The 26374-nt window shown below is 55.0% G+C and overlaps 1 protein-coding gene across 1 annotated transcript in view; it reads left to right on the top strand.

Moving 5' to 3' along the window:
• FAM178B (family with sequence similarity 178 member B) overlaps positions 1 to 26374 on the top strand; it is an 87852-nt gene that overhangs the window by 50046 nt on the left and 11432 nt on the right. Inside the window, exons 8-12 of the mRNA XM_081265373.1 lie at positions 62 to 155; positions 491 to 667; positions 895 to 992; positions 12117 to 12201; positions 19748 to 19873. Of these exons, the coding sequence (XP_081121499.1) occupies positions 62 to 155; positions 491 to 667; positions 895 to 992; positions 12117 to 12201; positions 19748 to 19873 (580 nt within the window). The remainder of the gene's footprint in view (positions 1 to 61; positions 156 to 490; positions 668 to 894; positions 993 to 12116; positions 12202 to 19747; positions 19874 to 26374) is intronic.

The following is a 26374-nucleotide window of genomic DNA, read 5'->3' as shown; positions in this document are numbered from 1 at the left end:
CTCTGCCCTCTATCCTCTCACACCTTGTCACCTACGTTGTTGTCCTTTTGTTCTACCTTAGACTACTGGAAAGCGAGGCCAGCCTGAGCTGGCTGGAGCAGCAGGACCCTCCCCAGGAGGTGGCCTTGGACCTGAGCCTGAGCTACATCTACAAGGTGAGTCAGGCCTCACCCTGCCTGGCCGGAGCTCAGGCACCCTGAGACCTACTCAGCAGTCTGGCTCTGGAGCATCCTTGCACCTCGTGTGCTGGCTCAGCACTGCGGCAGGTGCCCTGCAGCTGCTGGCACCCGTGCAGAGACTGCCCTCCCTGGGCCTGCGCTGCCCCAGGGCCCCAGACCTCATCCAGGCCTCGATGCTCATTCTCTCCCGCTCTCTTAGCACGGCCAGAGGGGCTCATGGCGCGAGTCCCTCCTGACCATCTGTCAAGGAACCAGACGCCACAGGCCCTTCTTCCCACATCACATGGCCCCTCCCACCCCTTTCCTTCCAGTTCCTGACGCTGTGTGCCCTAGCCCAGCGGGGGGCCTACACAGACGCACACCTCCTGGGCCTGATAGAGCTGCTCTGTCGAGCCAGCCTGGACGTGGGGCTCCGCCTGATGCCCAAGACCGACCTCCAGCAGCTCCTGCTCCTGCTCCTGGAGAACATCCGCGAATGGCCGGGGAAGGTACCCCCAGCGCTGCATCTGACCCCTAGGGCTCTGTCCCTGGGAACCAAGGGTGTCCCCAGAGCACCCTGGATGGGGATGTGTCCCCAGAGCACCCTGGATGGGGATGTGTCCCCAGAGCACCCTGGATGGGGACGTCCTGGCCTCCACATTGCCCTCGCCCCCAGGCAGGCTGGGTGGCAGGTCAGAATGGAAAGAAGCCCACCAGGTGTCCCCTGTCCCCACAGCTCCAGCCGCTGTGCTGTGCCCTCAGCTGGGTGTCCGACCACCACCACAACCTGCTGGCTCTCGTGCAGTTCTTCCTGGACGTGACCTCCAGGGGCAGGTAGGTGCTTCTCCCCCTAGTGCTCACTCCTGGAGTCCTGCGGGCACCCCATCTTCCCGCAGCTCCAGGAAGCCTCTTGTCCAATTCCTGAACCCAGCCCCTACCCCAGGAAGAGAACGAAAAGTGCAACTCACTAATGAGTTCTTTACAACTGGAAGGAAGAAAGAGCCTTTTTTTCTTTTTCCTTTTTAAAACTATTTCTTAGTTGTAATTGGACACGATACCTTTATTTTATTTATTTATTTTTTATGTGCTGCTGAGGATCAAACCCAGGGCCTCACACTGCTAGGTGAGCGCTCTACCGCTGAGCCACAACCCCAGCCCCCTGATTTTCTTAACATGTTTTTCTTTATTTTATTTGATACCAAACCCTGAATCAAACCCAGGATTGCATAACCTCTGAGCCACATCCTAGCCTGTTTCTTTTCTTTTCTTTTTTTTTTTAGACAGGATCTCGCTAAGTTGCTCAGGTCCTCTCTAAGTTGCTGAGGCTGTGGAGCCAGATAGATTTAAAATTAGGTAGTCAGTGTAGTTAGGTAAATCGGGTCTAATAGGGTCTAATATCAAATGAAATCTAAAATGGAGGCCATGAGAATGAATTCCCGGAAAGCTGAGCAACTCTTGAAATGTTAATGAAGTCCAGGAAACAGCCCCCAACAGATTTGAAGATAGCCCATCCCAAATAAGTGTTAATGAATAGCAAACTTGAAGATGCTGAAGTGTTAATGAACAGCAAACTTGAAGTACCCAGATTACTTCTTTGGCCCACTTGTGTCCCTCCCCTGGGGCCTTCCCACCTACATTCCATCACTGAAAACTATAAAAAGGGGAGACAACCGCACTTCCACGGATTCCACCTCTTGGGTCCCCTTCTTCCTCTGGGAGAAGTCTTTTCTGCTGTCCTTTAATAAACTTCTATTTTCCACTCTAAACGGAAGCAAGGACTCGTCACCAGTCAACAGCAGTACCAGCTGGCTTTGAACTCTCACTCCTCCTGCCTCAGGCTCCCAAGTCTCTGGGATCACAGGCATGTGTCACTGCACCAAGCTCAATACGGTCTTATTTGCAAAATGCAGCCTTGTATACTTAGCTTCTGCCCTCTTTTCACTGGGACTTCCTCCCCGAACTTTGGTGACAGTTTCCTTTTCTTCATTCAGACCTCAGCTGGTCACCCCATCCTGCTGCCTCCCTAACTCTTAGTTCATCTTTCTGTTTTATTTTCTGTTCAGCATTTATCTTTGCCATCTGTTATCTTAATAGAATCGATGAAGGTACTTCGCAAATTCTTTTTTTCTTCCTCTGGAGGTACTGGACGGGACCCTGGAACTCTGCCACCGAGCTAGCTACAGCTCCAGCCTTTGCTTTTCCCATCTTCCAGGCTTGCTGCTGGCACCCTATTTTATAAACTGTTTTCAGATGATAAACGAAGTGAACAGAGGAACTAAGCCCAGGAGATATGGCCCACTAGCTGGGGCTGGGGATATGGCTTAGTTGATAGAGAGCTTGGCCTCACATGGACAGGGCCTGGGTTCAGTCCCCAGAACTGCAAAAAAGAGAGAGAGAAGGAAAAGACCCATTGGCTGGACTTGGCCTTGTCTGGCCCTGTCTCTCCACCTTCCTTCTCTGCTTTGGGCCACAGTGACAGGGAGTGTCCTGCCCTGCCCTTACCAGACCACTCCCCATCGCCTCTGCAGGCCTACTCATGCTCAGAGATGCCCCTGTCCGCTCCAGCCTTCTGCAGGCACCTCCAGGGTCGCCTGCCACCAGGCCGCTCCCCTGTAGCCCTCCCGAGGGTGGCTCCTGCGAGCAGGCTTGGAGTTTGCTACCTCAGGGCCCAGCCAGGCATATGCTGTGTTCACAGACCCCCCATCAGGGGTCCTGCTGGGCTCAACTTCAGACTCCTGGCTCTGAAGCTGGTTGAAGGAGAGGAGGCCTCTCCACAGTCTTGAGAGGGGAGTTTTGTTCTGTATTTGGAACACTTGGGTTTCTGAAAACTGCCAAGGCCCTCTAGGGGCCTCAGTGGGCATGGTCTCTGCTCAGCCCAGATCCTGGGATTTCTGTTTGATCTGAGGAGACGGAGACCAACCTGCCTGCTTCCAGCCTCCCCACCTCCTCCCCTCCCCACAGCTCACTTGTGCTGTTGCCCGGGTTGGAACCTGTAGTCCTAGAGGTTCTCCCACCTCCATCACTCCCTTTACCCCCAAGTCCTGTGCTTTCTGCCTTTTGAATCATAAATCCTATGTCCTTATTTATGGTTGCCTCTCCACGTCGACTCTGTGATGGCTGGTACCTTGTCTGGGTCACTCTAAATCAGCTACTTCCTTCCTGCCTTTTCCTGCTTTCACTTCCCTGTCTTCATCTGGAAGGGAGCAGAGGCTTCCTGTCCCTTCCTCCTCCCACAATCTATCTGCAGAGACCTGTTGATACTTGTGATTATCAACTCTCTGCCTCGCCTCACTCCCTCTGGCCTGCATGACCAAGTCCAGGTGCCTGAGACTGGTCTCCAAGGCCCATGTGGTCCCACCCAATTTCCCATTTGCTTTGACAGGACCACATTGTTAATGGTTGGTTTTCTTGTGTGTGTATGCATGTGTGTGTGTATGTGTGTGTGTGTGTTTTGAACTTCCTTCTTTTTCGGAGCTGCATAGTATTCCCTAATGTATGTGAAACTAAGGTAAAATAGAAGAGATAATAAGTTGGTAGAAAGGAGACACGAAGGAAATACAAGGGAAAAAAAATTCCGTAGTACTGGGGATTGCATGCAGGGGTGCTCTACTACTGAGCCACATCCCATCCTTTTTATTTTGAGACACAATCTTACTTAGTGGCTGAGACTAGCCTCAAACTTGTGATTCTCTTGCCTCTGCCTTCAGAGTAGCTGAGATTACAGGTGTGTGCTTAAGTGGATTAAGTGCCCCTGGGTTCAATTCCTGGTACCAAGGGGGGAAAAAAAGTTGTGCCTACTTTCTAGGCCTGTCACTCCCAGAATCCTGGAAAGGCTGTGACTCTACCTGTGTACTGCTGATCAATGCCCCTGTAAGTAGTGAATAAAGAGAAATATGGTATTTTAAGAAACCTGTAATTTAGGGGACTTTCCAGCCCTATCTACCAATCAGGTAATGAAGGCCATGAGGCCTCAGGACCTGGAGACTGACCACACCACCATAAACTGTCTTGACGTCACCAGACTGACATCAGCCTGCCCACCTTCCAGACCTCCCCTCTCCACATCTCCTTTAAGGAGAGGTGGCAGCGTGATGCCACCTGAGCTTCAGAATACAGTGTCCCTGTGTGAAAGGGGCTCAGGACCCACTCTGCCTCCCTCGGGGAGGGCTCTTGGGTGTAACGTGGACTCGGGGCATTCCTACCCGATCTTGGTCCTACTCGCAGGGCATCCTAGCTGAGGAGAAACTTCCAAGCCCCCTCCCAGCAGGGCTCCTCCTGCTTCTCCTTACCCCCTGGTTTCTGTTCTTCCTGTCTGGTGTTCTTGGCCAGAACTCGCCCCCTTCCGTAGACTCAGGGCCGCATCCGCCAGGTCTGCCCCGTCAAGGCCTGCAATAAACGGACCTCGGGGAGCCGATAAAGAGCAGAACTGGGAGCCCAAGGCATCTCAAGACGGCCTGCATAGGGCGGGGCGATAGCTCAGGGGTGGAGGACTTGCCTAGCATGATCCCGATCCCCGGCACCAAAGACAAGACAGAGGGTTGTCACATTGCCCTTGAATCTGCAGTCCTCCTTTTCTCCCCAAAGACGTCTCACTCAAGGTGGCCACGTTCCCCTTCCCCTGGACATGTAGATACTCCTTGTCCTTGCCCCCAGAGGCGGCTCTTGAGATGGCCGCATTCTCCTTTCAGAGTGTGTCTACTTTCTGGGTAACCCTCTGTTTGGCCTCCAGCCTGCGCCGAATGCTCTTCACTTGTAAGCCAGACACCACGGGTCCTGTCTCAGATCCCCCTTGTCTGCAGAAGCTCCTCGGAACCATCTTCTCCCAAGACAAAACCGGCCCTCCCATGACTGTCCTTGTGCAGGAGTTTGGGGCAGACATCTTCACAAGATACCTCCTTGACGGGAAACTGCAGTCCTGTCCTGTGCACATTTAATGTCTGGCCTCCAGGGAGAGCTGGGCCAGCTGGTACTACCGGCCAGGTTGACTACCACAGTGCCTGAGGCCCCCGTTCTCCCTCACGATGAGCATTCTCAGTGTTAGTCACCCACGGTGGTCACAGAACACGGTCTGTGGTTCTGGTTGTGCTGATGGCAGTGAAATGGATTCTCTCTTCTTGTTTATTGGTGGCATTTTTCAATGAACCAGGATTTTTTTTTTTCCCTCAAAATTTTTTTTCTTTCAGTGCTGGGAATTGAACCCAGGCTTGGTGCATGCTAAAGCACACCTTCTAGGACAGATCTGTCTTTTCAGGAAAATGGCATGAATGAATTACAGAGGTGACTGGGCGTTTTGTGCAATTGAATGCTTGCCATGAATAGGAAGGCCTTTCCCTCCCTGAGACCACAAAAAAGTCTTATTTTTTTCTTTCAGTACCTACTGAGAGGAGTTTGTTCCTATCTTACTCCCAGGTGGAGTCAGTTTTTCCTCATTGTGAGACAAGGACCTAATTTGAGTTTTTTCTTCCACTCCCGAAGTAGACACAAGTGTGTGTGTGTGTGTGTGTGTGTGTGTGTGTGTTAATAATCTGTAGTTTCCCAAGATATTCAAAGTTTCCTTTGTCGTATCCCAGATTTATGAGTTTCTAGCCACATTAATCTGTGACCCGGAGAACCAATGTCTTGAAGGGTCTCTTTGTAGCTCCTGGTCCCTTAAAAGCCAGGGAGTGAAGGCAGGAAGGGGTGACCTTCACCTTCAGACAGACAGGTCAGCAGGGTAATGCCCTGGGCCATGGTCTTCACTAGAAAAGAGGGTTCCTCATCTGGATGAAGTGGCTTATGTAGAAATGTTATTTCTTTTCCAATAGATAAAGCATTCAAGTGCAGGTACCAAGGAGTAGCTAGATGCTGAAAATGAGCCCCGCGCTGGGCCACCGTGTTGCTGTGCCTGTGCCCTGCGCTTGCGGCTCCTTCCTGTGAATTCTTTCCCCTCCGAGGTGTCTTGGCCGTCCTTCCCGACTGGGCCTGGCTGTCTTGCCAGCCATCCAGGGAGCTCAGCCCCCACTCTGCCTGTGGCCAGTGTGGGCAGAGCTTGTTGGCTTCCTTGTCCTGCCCTGGTTGGTGGCTGCCCCACTGGGCTCCGTGCCCAGACTGACCCCAGGAAGAAGGGCAGCTTGTTGTGTGAGGGGCTGTCACACTCAGTCCGCTCTATTCGTTGAGCACAAAGCAGGAACTCCCACTGACATTAGTGCGTTTGTGCGACACCCCCAGCCCCCGTCCTGTGGATCAAGACTTCATGCAGATTTAGGGAAGCGTTGAACTTAACCGTGAAAAATGAAAGTAAACAGGAGAGCCAGCCATCTGAAATGGGGCCCAGGAAGAGGAGGCTCCTGGAAGGAACTCTGCTCCAAGAAGGTGGCCCCCCCGGCGGCTCTGAGGAGCTGCAAGAAAGAGCAGAATGCCACTCGAGCTTCCATCCCAGCCTCCAGCGTGTTCCCATGCCCAGAGCAGACCCCTGCAGCCACACGCAAGAGCCCTCAGGTGGAAGGGGAAGCCTGGCTGAAAGCTGATGTTCCTGGACTTCAGGGACAGGACCCGCCTCCCTCACCATCTGTGACTGCTGATTGGCCTGCTGCTTTGCCCTGGCCTTCAAAAAGAGGGGAAGAGAGAACCAGCTTCCACAGACTGCCTAGTCAGGTGGAAGGGTGGATGGAAGCTTCCTAAAACAAGTCACAAAACTGGGTCTCACTAAGCTGCAATCCTCCTGTCTCAGCCTCCCAAATCTCTGGGATGATTACAGGATACACCAAGGCTCTAGTAAGGAGAGCTATATTTCTTCTAGAATCAAATAATGGCCCAAGGGCACTGAAGCCTCAGATCTTGGAGTTGCTATCTGAAGGCCTCCGGCTGTGGAGAATGAGGCTCAGACAACCCCCCTACCCCCGTAGGAGGACACCCCACTATTGTGCTGGGAGATGTGCAGATGGGGCCTCCAGGCCCCAGAGGACCTCTGCAGGTGGGAGGGCTTCTGGGAGATGGGGGCAGAATGCTTGATGTGTCCCTCACAACCCAGGGATGCTGTGGGTACACTTACTTAGAAGAGGACACTGGTTTCTAGGAGTCCTACAAATAAATCTTACTAGACAGCCTCGTTTGTTTTTTACAGGTTAGCTAGAACCACAGTCTGGAGGGACAGTGGAGTGCGCGTGTCTGGGTGTCCTCAGGTGTTTAATGGGGCTATAATCCAATCCCGGGGAACATTATCGGAAATGTGGGCTGAAAGTTGGTAGAATTAGGTGAATTATCAGAGTCCACCTGCTGGGCAGGCCCTGTGGCTACCCTGAGGCCAACCTTCACTGATGGGTCAGCCAGGACAGAACCAGGGTCTTGGATTAGGCCATTAGTGGAACACTGGTCAGGTTCACAGACAGCAGGACTATAACGGACAGCAAAGGGGAGGTCCCAGAGGTGTCAGCCGACCATGATGATGGGCCGAGTCAGGAGGAGAGCCCTGCACAGTTAGGAACAGGATCTGGGGAATGGGGTTGGACAGCAAGAGGTGTGAAAAAAGACCGTCTCCAGCTATCCACTGCTTCTCCTCGAAGGGCTGCCAAGAAAACGAGCTCCAGCCTCCGGCCTCCGGCAGAGTGGCTCAGTTAAGCGGGACACCAACCTCAGGGCCATCGGAGGATACAGAGGAAAAAGGCCAGAAGAGGGAAAGACAGGCTCTTGCGCCTGGAAGGGGGTGGCCTCAGAGCACAGCAAGGGCTGTTGTAGATGTGGAAGCCCAGCCTGGCAGTCCCAGGGCTCCAAACCCAGAAGCTCAGGGGAGAAGCCCACAAGGTCAGATCTTTGTAAATAAAACGTGAGAACTGTTTTCTTCGTAGAGTCCAAAAATGGATGGGGCTCTCGGCAGATGGGAGAGGTCTTTTGCTGAGACGAGCACTTGGTGGGGGTGCGGCAAAGAGGGTGAAGTGGACAGCTCTGCAGGCAGGACCGGGGGCCTTGGGGGTGCCCGAGCCTGAGTTTCTGTGTCTTTACCACAATACCGAGGAGGGGGTTGGGTGCCCTTAACCACAGGTATCCTTTGTCTACTTATAATATGCACGAAGGAAAGTTCCCACAGGTAGATAATCAGTGTACTGGCAAAAGCCACCTGTGTGCTGCCACTCAGCTACAGGACAAAATATCCCCCCCTCTCCAGAAGCCCCCTCGGCCCTCTGGGCACTCTTGCACAGGAAGCCACTTTCCTGTGCTCTTGCACTAGGCAGACTCGTTGGGCCTGTTCCTAAACTCTCCTCCCTGTGGAGCTAGGCAGCGCCCGGTCTTGTGTCTGGTGACCTCGGCTCAGGTGGCATTTGGGACAGCCCTGGGTTCCTGTGAGTGGTTCTATAGATAGATGATGGATCGATCCCCTGCCTGGGTTGGTGGCCGACTCTATCCCTCGTGTCCTGCTGTCTGTACTATGACAGTGCCCACTCAAGTGGGTGACTGAACTCTGTGGTGGCCCTGGACTTGTAGGTATGCAGCGGATGGGAGCACAGACCACTGGGGAGGTCAAGGTCACACCAACCTGTGTGTCCGAGCCCTGGTCCTTCCTGCCAGGGCAGCACAAGCTAACCTGCAAGATAGAAGATTCCAAATGAGGGACAAGGAATGGTGGCATGGCAGTGTCTACGAGGGACAAGAAGCAGCAAGGACAGCGTAGAAATGCAAGTCTAGTAGTCACCCTGAGGCCAGGCCTTGGGCAGCATGTCTGCTGCTGCTTCCTGAACTGCCCTAGAGACGCACAGAAAAGGCACCCTCGCTTTTGGCTGCACCCCTCTGGTCTCTTAGGGCAGTTCAGTCTTGGCAGGGCCTGGCTCCCCTGGGAGAGGTGACTTTGGGGCAGGGACACCAGGGGCTGTACCCATCCTTCTTTACCTGACATTCCAGTCAGTGTCACACGGGTCAATGCCTTTGCCTTCCTGCGTGCTCCTGCAGGGAGCCCAGCCCAGTGTCCCTTGTGGGAAGTGCAGGGACAGCACTAGACTGGACAGAGTGCCTGCATCATCTCTGCTCTGAGCTTAGAAAAGCTGTTTCCAAGTTTCCTCAAACCTCCTGCAGGCAGGAGCTCTTTGCCTTGTATGACGGTGCTAGGAGGGTGCCAGCGGCTAATGCCGCCTTTGCCCTCCTGGTGTGAGTTCTGGGGAGCCTTGCCAGGTGGGGTGGGGCAGTTTCTGGGGGGAGGAAGGTCCCTCAGCCAGCCCTCTGCTTGCCCCTGCTCCGGTGGGCTGGTGGTGAGCCCCTTCTTTCCCTCCTCTGAGTAAGCTTAAGTGGCTCCCTGCCTTCTCCCCACGGCTCTGGGTGAGAACTGAGGGTGTGGGACGGTGTGGAGAAGCTGGGCAGGTGGTCAGGAGGACAGGCGGTGGGCAGGTGCTGGCGGGGGCAGCTGGTGCGCTCTGGTGCAGCTCCTTGGCACCCACTCACCCCCCTTGGTGCAGTTTCTGGATCACAGTCCTGGCCTGACCCACCCGGCCGCCTCTTCCCTTCTGGCACCACCCCCAGCACTGCTGTGCTGCCTGCCAGCTCGCCTCCCCCCAAAGGCCCCTCCCTGCCCGCAGCGGGTGACGGAGCTCCGCTCAGGCCTGGGCTGGGGATTAATGAAGCCCAGATGCAGGACTCCTGGCAGAGCGGCAGCAGCAGCACGGAGGGGCCATTTACCTCCCACCGTGCTCCCAGCCCAGCTGCTGCCGGCTCCGGGAACAGCTGGAAGGCAGGTTCTGGCTGATGGAGGAGGCTTTGGGTGGGGGGGGCGGGGCCTGCAGGGAGTGGAGCTGGGGCACACCACGGCTCAGCCCAGGCAGGTCAGGCCCCAAAGTGATCACTGTCAGGTCGTCACGGTTGTCAGATGCAGTGCAGGTGTCACTGGGGACAGGCATGCTACAAACTGTCCCCCTTCACTTGTCTGAGGTCCAGGTTTAACAGGCAGCCTGTATTTTGATTTGCTGACTCTGGGAGCCTGGCTCCCCTCCCAGGTGCATGTCTTTTCTACTTCAGAGTTTTATTGAAGCACAGAGCACAGACCAGGAGGCGTCGTGACTGTGGGTGTTCACACGTCACACGCGTGACACCAGCACCCTGCTCAAGAAAGGCCCAGGACCCAAACCTGCCCAGCTGCTGGAATTTGCCCATCTAGGTCTTGACCTGAACCAATTCGTACACTTCTGTTCTTAGGTGTTGGGCTGTGAAGGTGGCCCGTGTTGCTGGAGGTCGTCACAGTTCCTTCATAACCCTGACTCCTAGAGATTTACCCAGGGTGCTTCTGCAGCTGGGAACATTCCAGTACCTCAGTTTTGGTACTGCGTACCTAGGAGCAGGATCACTGGGGGAGCGGGCGGGTATCTCTGGTAAATCTCCAGATGGCTTTCCTAGTGGCGCCTGCACCCCACCAGCACCCCACCAGCAGGGCCTCCTGTCTCCACACAGCCCCCTGCCATGGAGTGGAACCGCCCGCCGCTTTCTCTCTCTCCTAACCCAGAGCCTCTGCTTTGTTGATCTTTCTGGCTTTCCTGTTTCCTAAAAAGTCAACACCGTCCCCTTGACTTTCAGACCCCACGTTAGGGTCGCTGGTCCCAAGCTGCCCAGCCTCAAGGGAGTTTTGAGGACAATGATTCTGCCTCTGTCCCCACCACCAGGGACAGCAGTGGCTCTGGGGAGTCGCTCTGGAGTCTTCAGTGCTGGTCAGAGAGTGGCCATGTTTATTCCTGGCTCGCAAAGTCCTTCCTTAGGGAACCACCGCCTCCAGGTACCTCCCACGCTTCGCTGTAGCCCACGTTTGTCCTTGGTTTCTTCATGATGTCATTCTGCAGTGTGGCTGAGGACACTGGTGGGTGGGGTCCCTCCAACAGTGTTGTTACCTGAGGGTATTTGTCCCCTAAGAAATCAGTACTAGTTCGCGCACTTTTCTGTCACGTTTCATCTTTTAGACCTTTCATTTGATGGTGGTGGCTTTCCTCAGGAACTGGGGACTATGGTAGGACCGTCGCCCACCATGCATGAGGCCTTGGGTTTGATCCACAGCATCAAAAAAATCAATTTCAATAGCTAACAGCTGCAGCCCCTGGGGACACATGGAGGGAAATTGAAGGTCATAGCCTTGTGGTAGGATGGACTGGTGACAAGGCACAAAGCATCATGGCCTTAGGAGTTCGTGTGGGAGAAGGGCTCACCCCAAACCCCTGTCTGGGGGCCCTCAGACCTGCATCACCTCATCCCTTTTCAACCCATCGCCACTCTGGCCCATCCTCTGCTCTCCACGTCCCTCCACTCTTCTTCCCTGGAGCTCAGGGACCCATGGAAATCAGAGGTCCAAATGTCAGCATGTGAAGGCCTAATGGGGTGGGGATGGGGTGTCCACTCCTCAGAAGGGGCCGCTGTTGGCTCCGTCCTGGCGGAAGGCTCCTCACTGCTGTGGCTGACTGCAGCCCAGGGACTGTTCTGCTCATAGTGGGCTCGCAGACCAAATGCTTCAGGGCTGGTGGCCCCAAGCACCATTGGCTCTGGGCCTTCAGGGCTCTGCCTCATGCTCCTGTCTCTGCTGGCCTCCCTCTGGCTGCTTATGTAGGCTGTCCACCAGGACACACGATGGCACTGGCAGTTGCAGGTCACCTCTTGCCACCTTAGCTGCTCTCTGGGAAGCACAGGCTCCGCTGACACTCCAGGGATGGGGCACTCCCAAGGCCACCCTGGGAACCAGGGTGGGAACCAGAACAGATCAGGGGTTCCAAAGGAAGAGTCCCTGGACACTGAAAAAACCCACAGACTTGCCAGACTCCATGGCGCATGCCTGTCATCCCAGCAGCTCTGGAGGCTGAGGCAGGAGGATGGCAAGTTCAAAGACAGCCTCAGCAATTTAGCGACTCAGAAGAAAAACAGTCCCCTCTCCATGGCTGTCCTGCCCTTTACATGGGCGCCCCAACTTCCAGGCCACCCCCGTTTAGATTGCCATCCTCCTCAGGTTCTCCAATTCTCTTCTCTCAGGCAGCTTCGAAGCCAGCTCAGCCTTGTGGTCATCGCCAGGATGCTCGGCCAAGAGGAACTCCCTCTCTGGCAAGAGAAGATGCAGGTGAGTCTGTGTTAGTCAGCTTTCCGCTGCAGTGACCAAAATGCACTGTGCGAACAACTTAGAGGAGGAGGCGTTTATTTTGGCCCATGGTTTCAGAGGGTTCAGTTCGTGTTCGGCCAGTTCCATTACTTTGGCCCTGAGGTGAGACAGAACATCATGGTGGAAGGGCAGGTGGAGGAAAGCTGTCAACTCATGGTGCTGAGAACAAAGAGAGAAAGGGAAAGGGACCAGGGGCAAGTTACCCCTTTCCAGGGCACACCCCCAGTGACCTACTTCCTCCAGTTAGCCCCACCAGTAATACCACCAGATATGAATCTTTCCAGGGATGAACCCACTGTTGAGATCAGAACCCTTATTATTTAATCACTTCCCCCAAAAAAAGCCCCGCCTCAGAACATGCTGCACTGGGGACCAAGCCTTCAGCACGAAAGATCTGGGGGAACATTCCAGGCCCCGGCTATAACTCAAGTCTGCCTAGCCAGGACAGGATGGCCTGCGGTGGCCGACCCTCCCCAAGGCCTGCCCACTCCTGAGTCCTGGCTGGTGCCCCAGCCTCTGCCCTAAGAGCTGAGCTGGGTTAGAATGTCTTACCCGAGTTCTTTCAGTCAGCGGTTGCTGGGGGCTGGGTGTGCAAAGCTGAGCGTAGAGCACTTGCCCAGCCTGAGCAAGGCCTCGGGCTCACCCGGCTCTGCGAGGATGCTGCCCCACAGACCTAAGTCCCAGCTACTTGGGCCGAGCTCAGGAGTTTGAGGCCAGCCTGGGCAACGTGGCAAGATTCTGTCATCTCTTAGGGAAAAAAAAAAATTATTGTTTGCCTGCCTACCATATGCTGGGTGCAAGGATTAAGCTGGGTGGAGTGTATTTTTTTTTTTTTAATTTATCTTTGGTTCCAGAGATTGAACTCAGGCACTTGACCACTGAGCCAAACCCCCAGCCCTATTTTGTATTTTCTTTAGAGACAGGGTTTCACTGAGTTGCTTAGCGCCTCAATTTTGCTGAAGCTGGCTTTGAACTTGTGATCCTCCTGTCTCAGCCTCCCAAGCTACTGGGATTACAGGCATGTGCCACCGCACCTGGCTCTCTATCACATTTTTTTTTTTTTAAGAGAGAGTGAACGAGGAGAGAGAGAGAGAGAGAATTTTTTAATATTTATTTTTTAGTTCTCGGCGGACACAACATATTTGTTGGTATGTGGTGCTGAGGATCGAACCCGCGCCGCACGCATGCCAGGCGAGCGCGCTACCGCTTGAGCCACATCCCCAGCCCCGCATTTTTTTTTAAGAGAGAGAGAAAGAGAGAGAGAATGAGTGAATTTTTTTTAGTTTTCGGCAGACACAACATCTTTGTTTGTATGTGGTGCTGAGGATTGAGCCTGGGCCGTACGCATGCCAGGCGAGCGCGCTACCGCTTGAGCCACATCCCCAGCCCTGTATCACATTTTTTAAAAATGTGAAACATACGTAATGTAAAATTTATCACCTCAACTTGTTTTTATCATCTTTACTCTGGTTTGTTTTTTGCTTTTTTGCCAGGCTAGGGAACGAGCCTCATGCATGCTAGGCAAGTGCTCTACCTCTGAGCTACATCCCCAGCCCTTTTTATTTTATTTTGAGACAAGGACTCATTAAGTTGCTCAGGCTGGCCTTGAACTTGGGACCCTCCTCCCTCAGCTTTCCGAGTTCTGAGATTGCAGACACACATCCCCACACCACACTTTTAACTCTCTTCTTTGTGTGTGGTAGGAATTGAACCCAGGAGTACTTTACCATTGAGCTACATTCCAAGCCCTTTCTATTTTTTTTTATTTTGAGTCAAGATCTTGCTAAATTACTAAGGGTCTTGGTAAATTGTCCAAGCTATCCTCCTACCTCAGCCTCTCAAGTAGTTGAGATTGCAGGCCTGTGCCACTGCACCCAGCTTAACTTTTTTTGAACCCAGGGGCACTTAACCACTGAGCCACATCCCCAGCCCTTTTTATTTATTTATTTATTTTTTTTTAAGAGAGAGAGAAATTTTTAATATTTATTTTTTAGTTTTCGGCGGACACAACATCTTTGTTTTTTGTATGTGGTGCTGAGGATTGAACCCGGGACACACGCATGCCAGGCGAGCGCGCTACCGCTTGAGCCACATCCCCAGCCCTTTATTTTTTATTTGTAGACAGGGTCTCACTAAATTGTTTAGGGCCTTGCTGAGGCTGGCTTCAAACTCAATCCTCCTGCCCCAGCCTCCTGAGCCACTGGGATTAGAGGGTGCGCAACCATACCCAGCTTGCATTGGGCAGAGATTTATGGGGAGATAAGGGGAGCTACAGGGAAGGGAGGCAAGTGACAAGTACCTAACCTGGAGCCCTGCCTCCCCCAGAGAAATCTGGCCCTGGAGAGCTCTGCATTTGCTAAGGGTCCAGGTCTCCAGGCCTGTCGGAGACAGACCCAGGTCCCAGGTGCAGCCTGACTGTGCTTCCAGCTCCAGGGCCTCTCCTGGTGCCCACCTGCCTGTACCGGGCCATGTTCTCCTCTGCTCTGTAGACACTCGCTGAGCAGCCCCTGTCCCAGGCTCTGCCCCAGGCACCAGGTGCCAACAGGCTCTGGGGAGACAGCACCCAGACGACCTCAGAAGACAGGGTGAGCAAGCCGGCTGCGGCTATGGTGACTAACTCTGCCCGAGGACAGTGAGGCGGCTTCTGAGGAGGTGCCTGAGCCAGGTCTTGAAGGATGAGTCTGTGCGTGTACCACAGAGGAGAGGGAGCAGGGATCCAGGGCAGCTCCAGGGAAGAGGGAAGGCCAGCAGGGGCCTGTCTGTGACCTGCCTGATGCACTTCCTGTCTCTCCACTGCAAGCCCTGGCACTCCGTAGCCTTCTTCCAGGTCTCTGGGCTGCCAAGTGCCCCACTTTCCAGTCTGGCCTGTCAGATCTTCCTGAAACATGCCTTCACAGGGCCACCTTGTCCCCCATGACTGCCCATATCAACCCCACGTGGCCCTTGCACACCTACTCCACAGCCTGCCCAGTGGTGCCTGTTCTCAGCCCTCTCCACAGGCCAGGCCAGCCCAGCCGTCTCCTGCACACGGACTTGGTTAGGCACTGACCCCTTCACCATAACCAGCTATCACACCCCACCCCAAATAACGGCCACCACCAGAGTGGCAGCCCTCAATCTATGCTGAGTGCATGCTCAGTGCCTGCTGTGTGTAGCAGCCTGGACCACAAGGACTGTTACTCAGATGGAGCAAGGCGGCAGGGAGCCTCCCGAAGGTCATAGAAGGCAGCAGTGGGGCTGGAGTTTGAGTTCCAGCCCCCGCCCCAGATCTCAGAAGCCTGGACTGTGCCTGGGACTTCATGCTGAAGATGTCCAGCTGGTCTGGAGCTTTCTTCCTGGGTCACAGAGGGGACTCAAGGGCCTGTCGCCCCTGCCCCTCAGAACGCACTGCTGTTTGTGAAGGGGCTGTGGGTTGAGAACAGACTCTGGCTCCTTGTAGCAGAGGCCTATGCTTAGGGGTGGGCCAAGCCGTTCCCAGAGCACCACTGGGCAGCAGGAGTCCACCGTGTCCAAGCTGCTTGGTTCCTCAAACTGGACTGTCAGGCCCCAGGAGCAAGATGGGTGCTTGGAACTGACCTTTAGGGACAGGACTTCTGTAGGTGCTTGGGATGCCACAAGCCTAAGATTTGCATTTGCCAAGTGAGTCCCAGGGTCTATACAGTAACTCTGTTCCTCTGTTGAATACTGGGAATGTTCCAGAAAAAGCAGTGTTTCAGCCTCATGCCCCTATGTGCTCCAGGCAATGATCTGGGTATGGAAGATAGAGCAGAACAGAGTTTAGTCCCTCCCTTATGACACAGTCTGGGGCCTGGCAGACACAGGCACCAAGAAGGCAGGTCATGGGGAGTACCAGATGGTGAGAAGCACTGGGGAGGGAAAGACAGAGAGTTAGGGAGAGGAGGTGCTAGGAGCATGCTCATGTTCAGGGTGAACCAGGGAAGGGACCTTTGCACGTGGACTGAAGGAGGCAGGTGGCCTCTGGGAAGAGCACTCTAGGCAGCAGGGCTGCAAATGCAAAGGCCCTGGAGCCCGCCAGGGCCTCTTGGGTTGGAGGAAAAACAAGGAGGCCAGTGCTGCTGAAGCAGAGGGCTCAGGGTGGGCCAGCAGGAGCGAGGTCAGTCAGGTAAGCGAAGGCTCCCCCAGCCAGAGACCATCCACCTTGGGGGTTTTGACTTCTGTGCCACAGTGGAGAGCCACTGGGGGGGTTTGAACAGAGGAGAGAACATGTGATGTGTAAACTCTTTAAAACTTCCTCTGGCTGCCTGTAGACCTGGACTCTGTTTGGGGCAGGGGGTCTATTCCTGCAGTCGTCCTGTGTGGCCGTGGCCTGGGGCATGGCAGCATGGGCAGTGGGTTGCCAGATGCGAGGTGCGCTTTCCAAGGGCAGGCTGCGGAGTGTGAGAGGAGGGAAGGCACCAGAGGGCTCTGGCGGCAGGAGGGAGACACCTTTCACCCAGCCAGGCCAGACTCAGCGGAGCAGGCTTGGGAGGAAAGCTGGAGTTTGTTACTTACCCCCGGCTACGTCTCCCAACACAGCCAGCCTCTTTTGTCAAGTCATGTCTTCCAGTTTGGAAAATGGGCTTCTAGTAGCTGAGATCAAAGGGCATAAAAGTCTGCATTTCGCAGGAAAAGTTAGCTGCAGTCCTGACCTCTATCTATCCACTCATTTCCCTAAGAAGTACTCCTAAGCAAGCTGTGTGCCAGACTCAGTGCTGGGCTCTGGGCTGCTGTAGTGAACAAAGCTGCCCGAGGGCCAGGTGTGGTGGCCCCTGCCTGTGATTCCAGCGGCTCAGGAGGCTGAGGCAGGAGGATCACAAGTTCAAAGCCAGCCTCAGCAATGGCAAGGTACTAGGCAACTCAGTGAGACCTGTCTCTAAATAAATAAAAACTAAAAGGGGCTGGGGATGTTGTTGAGTGGTTAAGTACCCCTGGGTTCAGTCCCAGTACCAAACACACCCATGGGGAGATGACATTCTGGAACAGGGGAACAGATAATAATATGGGTAATAAGCAGCTAATTTACATGGGCTAGTAAGTGGTGATAATGCTATGGAAAGAAGAGGTACAGGGTAAGGGACTTCAGGCAGGTGTGGCCAGCATGAGGCTGTAGGTCAGGTGGGAGCTCAGGTGGGCAGGCCTCCCTGTGAAGGGGGCTGGAGCCAAGGCTGGAAGGAGGGGCAGCTGTGCTGGGTCTGGTCAGAAGCCCCTGAAGGGGGCCCAGGCTGCTGGGAGCAGCAACAGGTCATACGGGACCACCTGGGGTCTTTCAGACACCTAAGACTTGGGCAGCCTTCATGTACAAACTAGATCCTCTGCCAGTGTTTAAGCTAAGAGCCACTGGCTGGGATGAGTGTCCTCCTCCTCTTGCCAGGCAATTGACAAGGCCAGTGGAGGCCTGTCTTGGGTGAGCCCTTGCTTCTTGCCCCAGGTGTCTGCCCTAATGGGCTGAGTGTTTGCTGAGATGGCTCCCAGCAGGGGGGTGGGTGGGGGTGGGGAGGGCACTGGTCCACCCCAGCCCCAGTGGGACCCATGGGGTCCCAACCAGCTCGGGACCCTGCAGATACGTGTGTTAGCAGGAGAGGCTGGCTGGAGCGGCCTGAGGGGAAACGGAAGGAAATGAGCGGTCAGATCTGCAGGGGGCAGCTCGCTGCGCCTGCACCCCAGAGCTGTTTTTATGGAGTGCAAGGAAAACCCAGCAGTGAGCCAGTGAGCGCGCAACCGTGGTATCCTTGCCCCGCCCCGCCCCGGCCCGGCCCGCCCCGGCCCGCCCCGGCCCGGCTCCCAAGCGGGAGGCTAGCCAGCCAGAAGGCTGAGCTGGGGGCGTGGGCCACAGGGCCCCGCCCCCTGCGCCTGCACAGCTCTGAGCTCTCCCTGGAAGCTGTCCCCAAACTAGGCAGGCCGAGCCAGGCAGTGCAGCTCTGGTGTTGGTGCAGCCCCGAGGGAGCCTGTCTTCACCAGAACCTTCCTCTTTCCTGCCGCCTCCTCACCCCTCCAAAGGGGTTCAAACAGGGCAGAGAAGCCCTGGCCCTCTTCCAAGAGCCAAGGCCCTCCCTAGTCCCAGACCCCAGCCCAGCTGTTCCTGTGAGCCCTCAGCACCGCAGCCTGCCAGGTGCTGAGCAGGTGTCAGGGAGTGAGTCAGAGGAGGGAGCCAGGTGTGCCCGCTGGCCAGGCCCAAGCAAGGAGCTGGGCCAGGGCTCAGTTCTAGCTCATGGCCACACTGCACCTGCTAGATCTGAGGAGAGGCGCCTTTGCAGACCACCACGGCTCTGTTTGTGCACCTGGCACCCTGACCCACCCCAGAGAGGCCAGGCACTGGGCCTGCCGGCCTTTGCCCAGCCACACCACAGATGAGCTCCAGGGCATCTGGACCGGCCTTGTTGGGCCCTACTGAGGCCCTGAACCCTGGGGTGGGCGTGGCCAAGGAGGGGCTGGCTGCAGACTGAGGATTTAGACTGGTCACATTCTGCCTGAGGCGTTCAGAGCCTGTTTGTTCAGAGGAGATGGGCAGTTTCTTCAAAAACAAAATGGGAGGAGCTGGGCTTGATGGTGCATGCCTATAATCCCAGCTACTCCAGAGGCGAAAGCAGGAAGATCACAAGTTCAAGACCAGCCTGGACAACTTAGCAAGACCCTGTCTGAAAATAAAAATAAAAAGGGCTGGGAATGTAGCTCAGAGGTAGAATGCTCCCCAGTACCACAGTACCACACACGCACAAAAAAGGACTGGGGCCAGTTGTGGTGGCCCACATCTGTGATCCCAGCAACTCGGGAGGCTGACACAGGAGGATCATGAATTCAAAGCCAGCCTCAGCAACTTAGTGAGACCCTGTCTGTAAATGAAATATAAAGAATTGAGCATGTGGCTCAGTGGTTAAGCGCCCCTGGGTTCAATCCCCAGTACCACCAAAAAAGACACACACACACACACACACACACACACACACACAAAATATGTACATAACATATGTAACATATGTCCAAAAGGAAGAGGCTGTGCTGGGGTGGAGATGATGAACCAGGTAGAGAAGATGACGATGATGGTGGTCATCACTCACAGTGACGGGACAGGCAGGGCTCATGTTCTCTCCATGTGTGTGGGAAATGCCACAGTGACAAATTCAATGAAAAGAAAGGGACAGCACTCTCTCTGCCTAGTGGGCTGGCACAAAAGGAGCAGCTCAGCTGGGCAGGGTTCTGCCCAGTGGTAGAGGACTGAGCTCCGGCTCTTGGTTCTCCAGGGCAGTGAGTGAAGCCCTTCTCAGGGGGCCTTCCTAGTTCATCTGGTTAAGGAAGGGCTTGCCCTGTGCAAGACACGTTTGTGTGTGTGTGTGTGTGTGTGTGTGTGTGTGTGTGGGGTAGAGTCACTCAGGGTCTGAGAGGCCACACAGCTTATCTGTGAGAGGTGGACTCGGGTCCTCTAACCCACTGCTGCCAGCTGAGTGTGTCCCCACACAGTTGCTTGGCTGCTGCTACCCTCAGTATGTGACAGCCTCCTTGTCTTCCCCAGCTGTCCTTGCTCAGTCAACTCCTGAGCCTCATGAGGCCATCATCCCTGGGGCAATACCTGGGCTCTGAGCCCTTGCCACCCTGCCAGGAGCAACAGCCAAAGGCCAGTGCTGCACTGGACCACAAGGTGAGCACCCTGCACTGTCTGCTTCTGCCAGGGCTGTCTTGTCTGCTTTGCACCACCTGTGGGGTCTACAGCTGCCCATCCTCCTAGAGCCCCGGGCTACGCCAGAGCAGAGACCAGCGGGCTTCCTCCTGTGTTGAGGGGAGGCGCTCCTCAGCTCCCGAGCCTGTAATTAGAGCCCTTGCCCACACGGCACACGTAGGTACAGGGCGTGGGCACAGGCTTGCAGGCCAGAGGGCCGCTGTGTGTCTGCTGCACCCGCCGTAGCCTGGCTTCCTTAGCCCTGGGGCTCTGGGTTAGCTTTAGAGGACGGGGATGGGGGATGGGGAGATGCTGGGGTGGGTGGGATGGGCGATGGGAGCACATTAGGAGGAGGAGGGGCATCCTCAGTTTCCTTTTTGCAGGGCAGGGCTGGGGCCAGCCTCCCTGCTCATTTTCAGTGATTGTTACCGAGGCTGCGTCCTTGACCTCCCCACAGTTCTTCCCAATTAACTTTCCAGACATCACCCAGCTTTCCTAAAAGCCACAGTTTGGCTTTTAGGTTTGGAAGCCAAGGGCAACAAGGTACCCCAGGGCCTGGAGGTTGCGGGGCGAGGAGACTAAGGTGAATGTCAGAGCAGAGACAGTGGTGGGTAGGCTTCTGAGGAGGCGCTGCAGGCCCAGCTCCCTGTCCCTGGGTACTGGGGGTGATGAATGGAGATAGGGATCTTCTAATTCAGCAAGGCAGTAATTCCAAAACCCTACTCAGAGGTGGATGTTGAAGATCCACAAGTCCAGCCTTTGGGCACTGCTCTGCAAATCAGATAAACAAATTAATTACTTAATGAACACAAATGAACCATTAAGAGAGTCCCAGTGCACTCCCCTTCCAGGACACGCAGGGAAGGTGATCTTTCCGTTGTGCCTAATATGAGTGCATTTATGAGGCTGCAGCCTCCCTGGAGAGTGTGAGCCGCCCGCATGCCCCTTCTCCTCTGCCAAGCACTGCCAGGACACAGGAGCTGGTTGCAGAGGCTGGTTATGGGGCCTATAGAAAGAGGGCAGGACCCCAGGACCTGGGAGGCCTAGGCTGTGGGGAGTGATGAGAGAGAAAAGAAGAGGCTGGTCTGGCCTGGCTCTTGGGGGTCAGCCCCACAACCTCATGCCACAGAGGCAGGGCCCTGCCAGGCCCAGCTTTCCATTTGGTTCCCCTTGTTTCTGAGTCTGCCTGGTGGCACAGCTGTCCCATAGCCTTGGGGGGCAGGGGGAGGGAATGAGCCGGCTGAGGCATCCTCTGTGTTAAGGGATGCTGCCACACAGGTAGAGGAACTTGTGAGAAGCGTCCCGCGTCCCCTGGTTGACTGCCATATTGGGGATGGCTGGTTTGGCCTAGAAGCTCAGAGGGGCTGCACATCTTGGCAGAGTAGCCCAGAAGCAGAGTGTGCTGGAGAGGGGGCAGCAGAAGGGGCAGGCAAGGTCACTACAGCACTTAGGACCCTGGATGCAACCCAGGACCACTGCAGGCTCTCAGGGTGAGGGAGAGGAGGGCAAGGGCGACACAGGTGGGGCTCCAGGTGAAGAAGAGTGTGAAGTGGGCTGAGCTGTGTCCCCTGCCTGGGAGGGGCAAGGTGGGGCGATGACTGGGCAGGCTCCCACCCCAGCTGGCTGACTCCTCATTAGGCCCCAGCAGTGTTTCATCTTCAAAGCAAAGATGGGGCTACTTACCAGCCAAAGAGAGCCGCTGGCGTCATCCGCCCTGTTTTACGGGAGTGGTGGTCTGGGTGGGGGCTCAGCCTTTTATCCCCAGAGCTCAAAGTCTTTGTCTTCTGGCCCCTTGAGTGTACTGGGGAAACTGAGGCCAGAGTCAGGTCATCCTGAGGTGACCTGTGGTGCAGGAAGTGGCTGCTTTTCCAGGTCCTTGGGGCTACCATGCTGGGCTGCCCGCCCATCCCCCCAGCCCAGCTCCTACTCTGTCTGGGAGATTTCCTGCCCTGCTCTCCGGGTCATAGCCCTCCCCCAGCCCTACAAATAAACACTTCTGCCCAGCTCTTCCCACCTCCTCTCTCTCAGGCACTGGCCCAGCCTCTTCCCTCCTTCTGGGAGGAGGCCCAGGGCACGATGTGGCTTCACCTAGCATTGTCCCTGAGTGCATGAGCTGTCTGGCTGGACCAGGGCACAGCCACATCTCTGTACAGCGCATTCCACTTTGCCACTAGATGGACAGATGGAAGGATGGACAAGCAAATGGATTGTGTTATCATCCGTCTCTCCCTTCCTGGACTTTCTTCCACTCTGTTCTAGTCATCTGCTCTCCTGCCCGTATTCTGGAAAGCGCCCTCTGCACACCTTCCAACCAGTGGCAGGCTCCGGGTCTCTTAATGTCTTTGGGTCCCTAAGGCCTGATGGAGCTCTGGGCTTCAGAAGTGACACCTTTGTAATGAGAGAACCAGCTGCAGGGTATTGTTGGTAATTAGGAAGCTCCTGCCAGGGAAAGCTAGACACCAAGTACTTGAACAAAATGGCTCTTACAGCTGCTCCTCTGCATGGGGGCCAGGAGGAGAGGGAGCTCAAGGGGAGGTGGGCGGCCTGGGTTCCTGAATTCTTTGTCCTAGCTAGGTCAAAGTAACTTAGCAAATCACAACAGAGCTTGTAAAGGAGAAGAAAATGCTTCCATGGAATATCCTGCTTAAGGAATTGATTAGCAGGGTGTGGTGGCACAGGCCTGTAATCCTAGCAGCTCAGGAGGCTGAGGCAGGAGGATCACAAGTTCAAAACCAGCTTCATCAATTAGCAAGGCCCTAAGCAAAAAATAAAAAGGGCTGGGAATGTGGCTTGGTAGTTAAGTGCCCCTGGGTTCGATCCCTGGTACCAAAAAAATAAAAATAAAAGTAAAAAAAAAAAATTTTTAAAGGCAGGGTGTTCTGGGGATGTAGTTCAGTGGTAGAGCACCCCTGGGTTCAGTTCCCAAAACCAAAAAAAGAGGAAGAGGACAGAAGAAAGGGCTAACTAGAATGCTTTCTTCTGGCATTTTTAAGTGTGCCCGCCTGCCCTGACACCTGCCCACCTGTATCCCAGCTGCTTGGGAGCCTGAGACAGGGGGATCACTTGAGTTGAAGGCAAGCCTGGGCAACATAGTGAGACCAATCCAAAAAGTAAATAAAATGAAGTCCCGAGCCCTCTGACGGTTGTCAGTGGCCCTGTGCTTTCTTGGTTGGAGCTGGGCTCACTCAAAGGAGAATAAACATCTGGGCAGAAGATGCTTGCAGTCGGGCACAGCCTGGCAAGAGTTAAGTGCCCCGACTGGCAGAATAGGAGAGAAAGGACCTTTGCAGAGTGGAGACTGTTGTACTCTGGGGCTGGTCCCCCACTGTTTCCCTTTGGCCCACAATTCAATTCTGCAAGAGACAGGTGTCCTCCTGGGCCCTCTGAGAGACTAGCCTGTTAGCCCCAGGCAGACAAACATTGCCTAACCCAACTCCATCACCACCGTCTCCTCGGGGCACCCAGCTCAGCCTTCCAACCCAGAACCAGGGTTTCCTGGTTGGCTTGCTTTTAACTGACGGTGTGAGCTGAATGTGGCCAGAGTTGGTCTGTTTGTATTCTGTCCAGTCCCCGGGTCATGGGTTTGTGTTTATTGAAATTGTTGCTCTCTGCTCTTGTTAAGCCTGCCATCACACACCATGCTCCAGTTTACCAACTTCCCTTTTGGTTTTTGCTTTTCACCATGTCTAGTGCGTGCACGTGTGTGTGTGTGTACATGCGCGCACACACATTTGCATGCATGTGTGTGTGTATACACACATATGTGTATACACACATGCATATATATAAACATGCACACATTTTATGTTTTGTGTATAAATACTTTTTTTTTTTGGTGGTGCTAGGAATCAAACCCAGGGCCTTGTGCATGGTAAGCACGTTCTTTAGTACTGAGCCACACTCCAGCCAGATGCTATATTTGATGGGAGTTTTTGGTTCTGTTTTTTTTGTTTTTTTTTTCCCCCATAGAGATTTGGGAGGTAAAAGGAACCAGGATCTTGATGGTGGGATGGAAGTTTTTCCCCAGTTGGTTAAATTTGAGGCCTGGAAGTCACTGTCTCCTGTTGTATGGGAAGAAAACTAAGGGAGGAGGGAAGTAGGGGGTGGGGAGCCTGGCAGGCGTGAGGCCCCAAGCTAGTGCTGGGCATCCGAAATCCCAGCTCCTCAGAGGCTGAAGTGGGAAGATCGCAAGTTCAAGCCCAGCTTGGGCAACTTAGTGAGACAGACTTTTTAAAGGGCTGAGGGTGCAGCTCAGTGGTCGAGTGCTTGCCTAGCGCGTGGGAAGCCCTGGTACCTGAAAAGTAAAGGAAAATAAAAGGTGGGATCTCAGCCTGGCTCCAGTCTCCATAAGTGTCTCTTCCCTGCCTGATGAAGTCCTCAGAGGATGACAGCCTGGGGCTCCCTCAGCATCTGCCTGGCAGCTTCCTCCAGGTGCGTGCCTGGAGGGTCCCCAGCTCTGTCTCCTGGGGCCTGGAGAGGGCTTGTTTGTGGAGATAGTCAAGAGGTGATGTTGGGGGTAACAGCATCAGGCAGCTTCTGAGGTGGGTGATGCTGGCTGGGGTAAGCCCCCCTACCCGCACAGACTCCCTTGCACATCCGTGGCTCTGCCCAGCCTCTACGCAGGGCGTGGTCCGCTGTGCATTTGTGTGAGTGCGTCCTGTGCATCTTCGTGAATCCTGTGGTGTGCAGCGTGTGTCAAGGGAGCTGGCAAACAAGTTTTGCTGCTTTTGCTCAGGCTGCTGCGACTGCAGACTGCAGCTGTCTGTCCCTGTGCCAGGAGCCGTCTTAGTGGGAGGTGGTGGTGGGGAGAGGCTCAGCTCCCTGCAGAGGTAGGGCAGGGTGGTGTGCTGCCCTGTGGCAGCTCTCAGCTAGCCTCTGCCCTCTCTCTGCACTCTCAACCCCAGCAAGGGAATGTGTGTTCCCTCAGGCTTGCCTTGAGCACAGACTTCTGGTCCTATGTCACCCTCAAACACACAAGTGGGGCCCAGAGCCTCTGCCACCGCCAACCCCCAACCCCCAACCCTCAACCCCCATCTGTGCTCTCTGCCTTGTCACATGCAAACACCTGTCCTTCCCTCCTGCCCCTCACCCACAGGGTTGGGAACCTAGGTTAGGCAGGGCTAGGAGGTCTGGGAGGAAGCAGGAGCTGAGGAACAGAAAGTACACACTCAGGACTCCTGAGTTCCTCCCCCGCTGATGGTTGGTTAATTCCTCCAGAATGAGGAGCATCAGACCTCAAGGAGGCAGCCTCTGAAAAGCTGGCCCTCCTGGGGCAGAGGAGATGGCTGCAGGTCTGGGGACTGGTGGCCCAGGCCAGCTTTGGCTCCTAGGAATTCTGACTTCTTTGCAAGCACACGAGATCTTGAAGTGACAGGGCCACGCTGGAAGGGCAGGCTGGGCTTCTTCTTTTCTTCAAGCCTGGGCAGCTAGAGGCTGTGCAGCATCTAGGTCCTCTCTGCCTCACCCCAGCTGGGCCAGTCCTCCAGGCAACCCCTTAGAGTCTCTCTACCCAGGTTTGTTGGCCCTTTCAGCCCCCCTGGGTGGCTCTATGGATGGTCTTCCTCCCATTCCGACCTGTCACATTATACCCCAAACCCTGCCATCCAAGTCTCCGCCAGCTGGTCCTACCTCATCCACGTAGATTTAGCCCTGCCAATCATATCACCCCGCTTTGACCAAAGCAGTGGACTCTTTCCCAGAAACCCTCCATTCCGGTGCCTATGACTTTGCTCCTTCTGGTCCTCCTCCCTGCAGTGCACAGCCTTCTCTCCTGTCCTTGGATCCCTGTGGCCCATCCCAGCCTGTCCACTCAGGCTGTGGCTTGTGCACTTGTTGCTTCACACACCTGAACTGAGGTGTGTGTGAGGCCAGGTCAGATTCCACCTCCATCTCCTTCCCAGGCTCCCATTGAAAGCCTGGCCTGAGCAGGTGCTGTGACGTGAGAGACCCTGCCTGCCCCCATGCCCCCAGCCCTGCCAGCTGCCTCTTCTTCCTTCCAGGCTGGCACCAGCTCAGAGCAGGTGGAGGAGCAGGACTTTCTAAGTGGGGTGACCAGGCAGCTCAGGCCTTGCGGAAGACTGGGAATGGGTGGGGAAGGCCCAGCCCATACCAGATAGGCCAGAGCCTTCTCAGGTGCCCCCTGCCTTTTCAGCTCTTCTGTGTCTTCTACTCTGCCAACCATCTTTAGTGATAGGAGCATCAGTCCCATAGCTGCAGATCAGCTCATCAGGCTTAGCTGGACACACTGCCATGAAGCCTTGGCCTTGCTCTCTCCACCTCTCGGCTCTACCCCTTGGCTCATTCCCAGGCAGGCTCTCTCCTCCTGGTGGTGTGAGACTCCAGGCTGACCTCCTTTCCTTAGCCACATGAGCCAGGGGGAAAGAAAGAGCCCCTATCCTGGAGGCCCAACCAAAGCCCCAGAGTCGAGTCTCATTGGCTTGGCCAGGCTGGCATATGATTGGCTGGTCCAGGTCACATGAACTC

The sequence above is a fragment of the Spermophilus citellus genome, assembly GCF_964194105.1.
Source record: "Spermophilus citellus genome assembly, chromosome: 13".
Taxonomy (NCBI): domain Eukaryota; kingdom Metazoa; phylum Chordata; class Mammalia; order Rodentia; family Sciuridae; genus Spermophilus; species Spermophilus citellus.
This window is presented reverse-complemented; position numbering and strand designations above follow the sequence as displayed.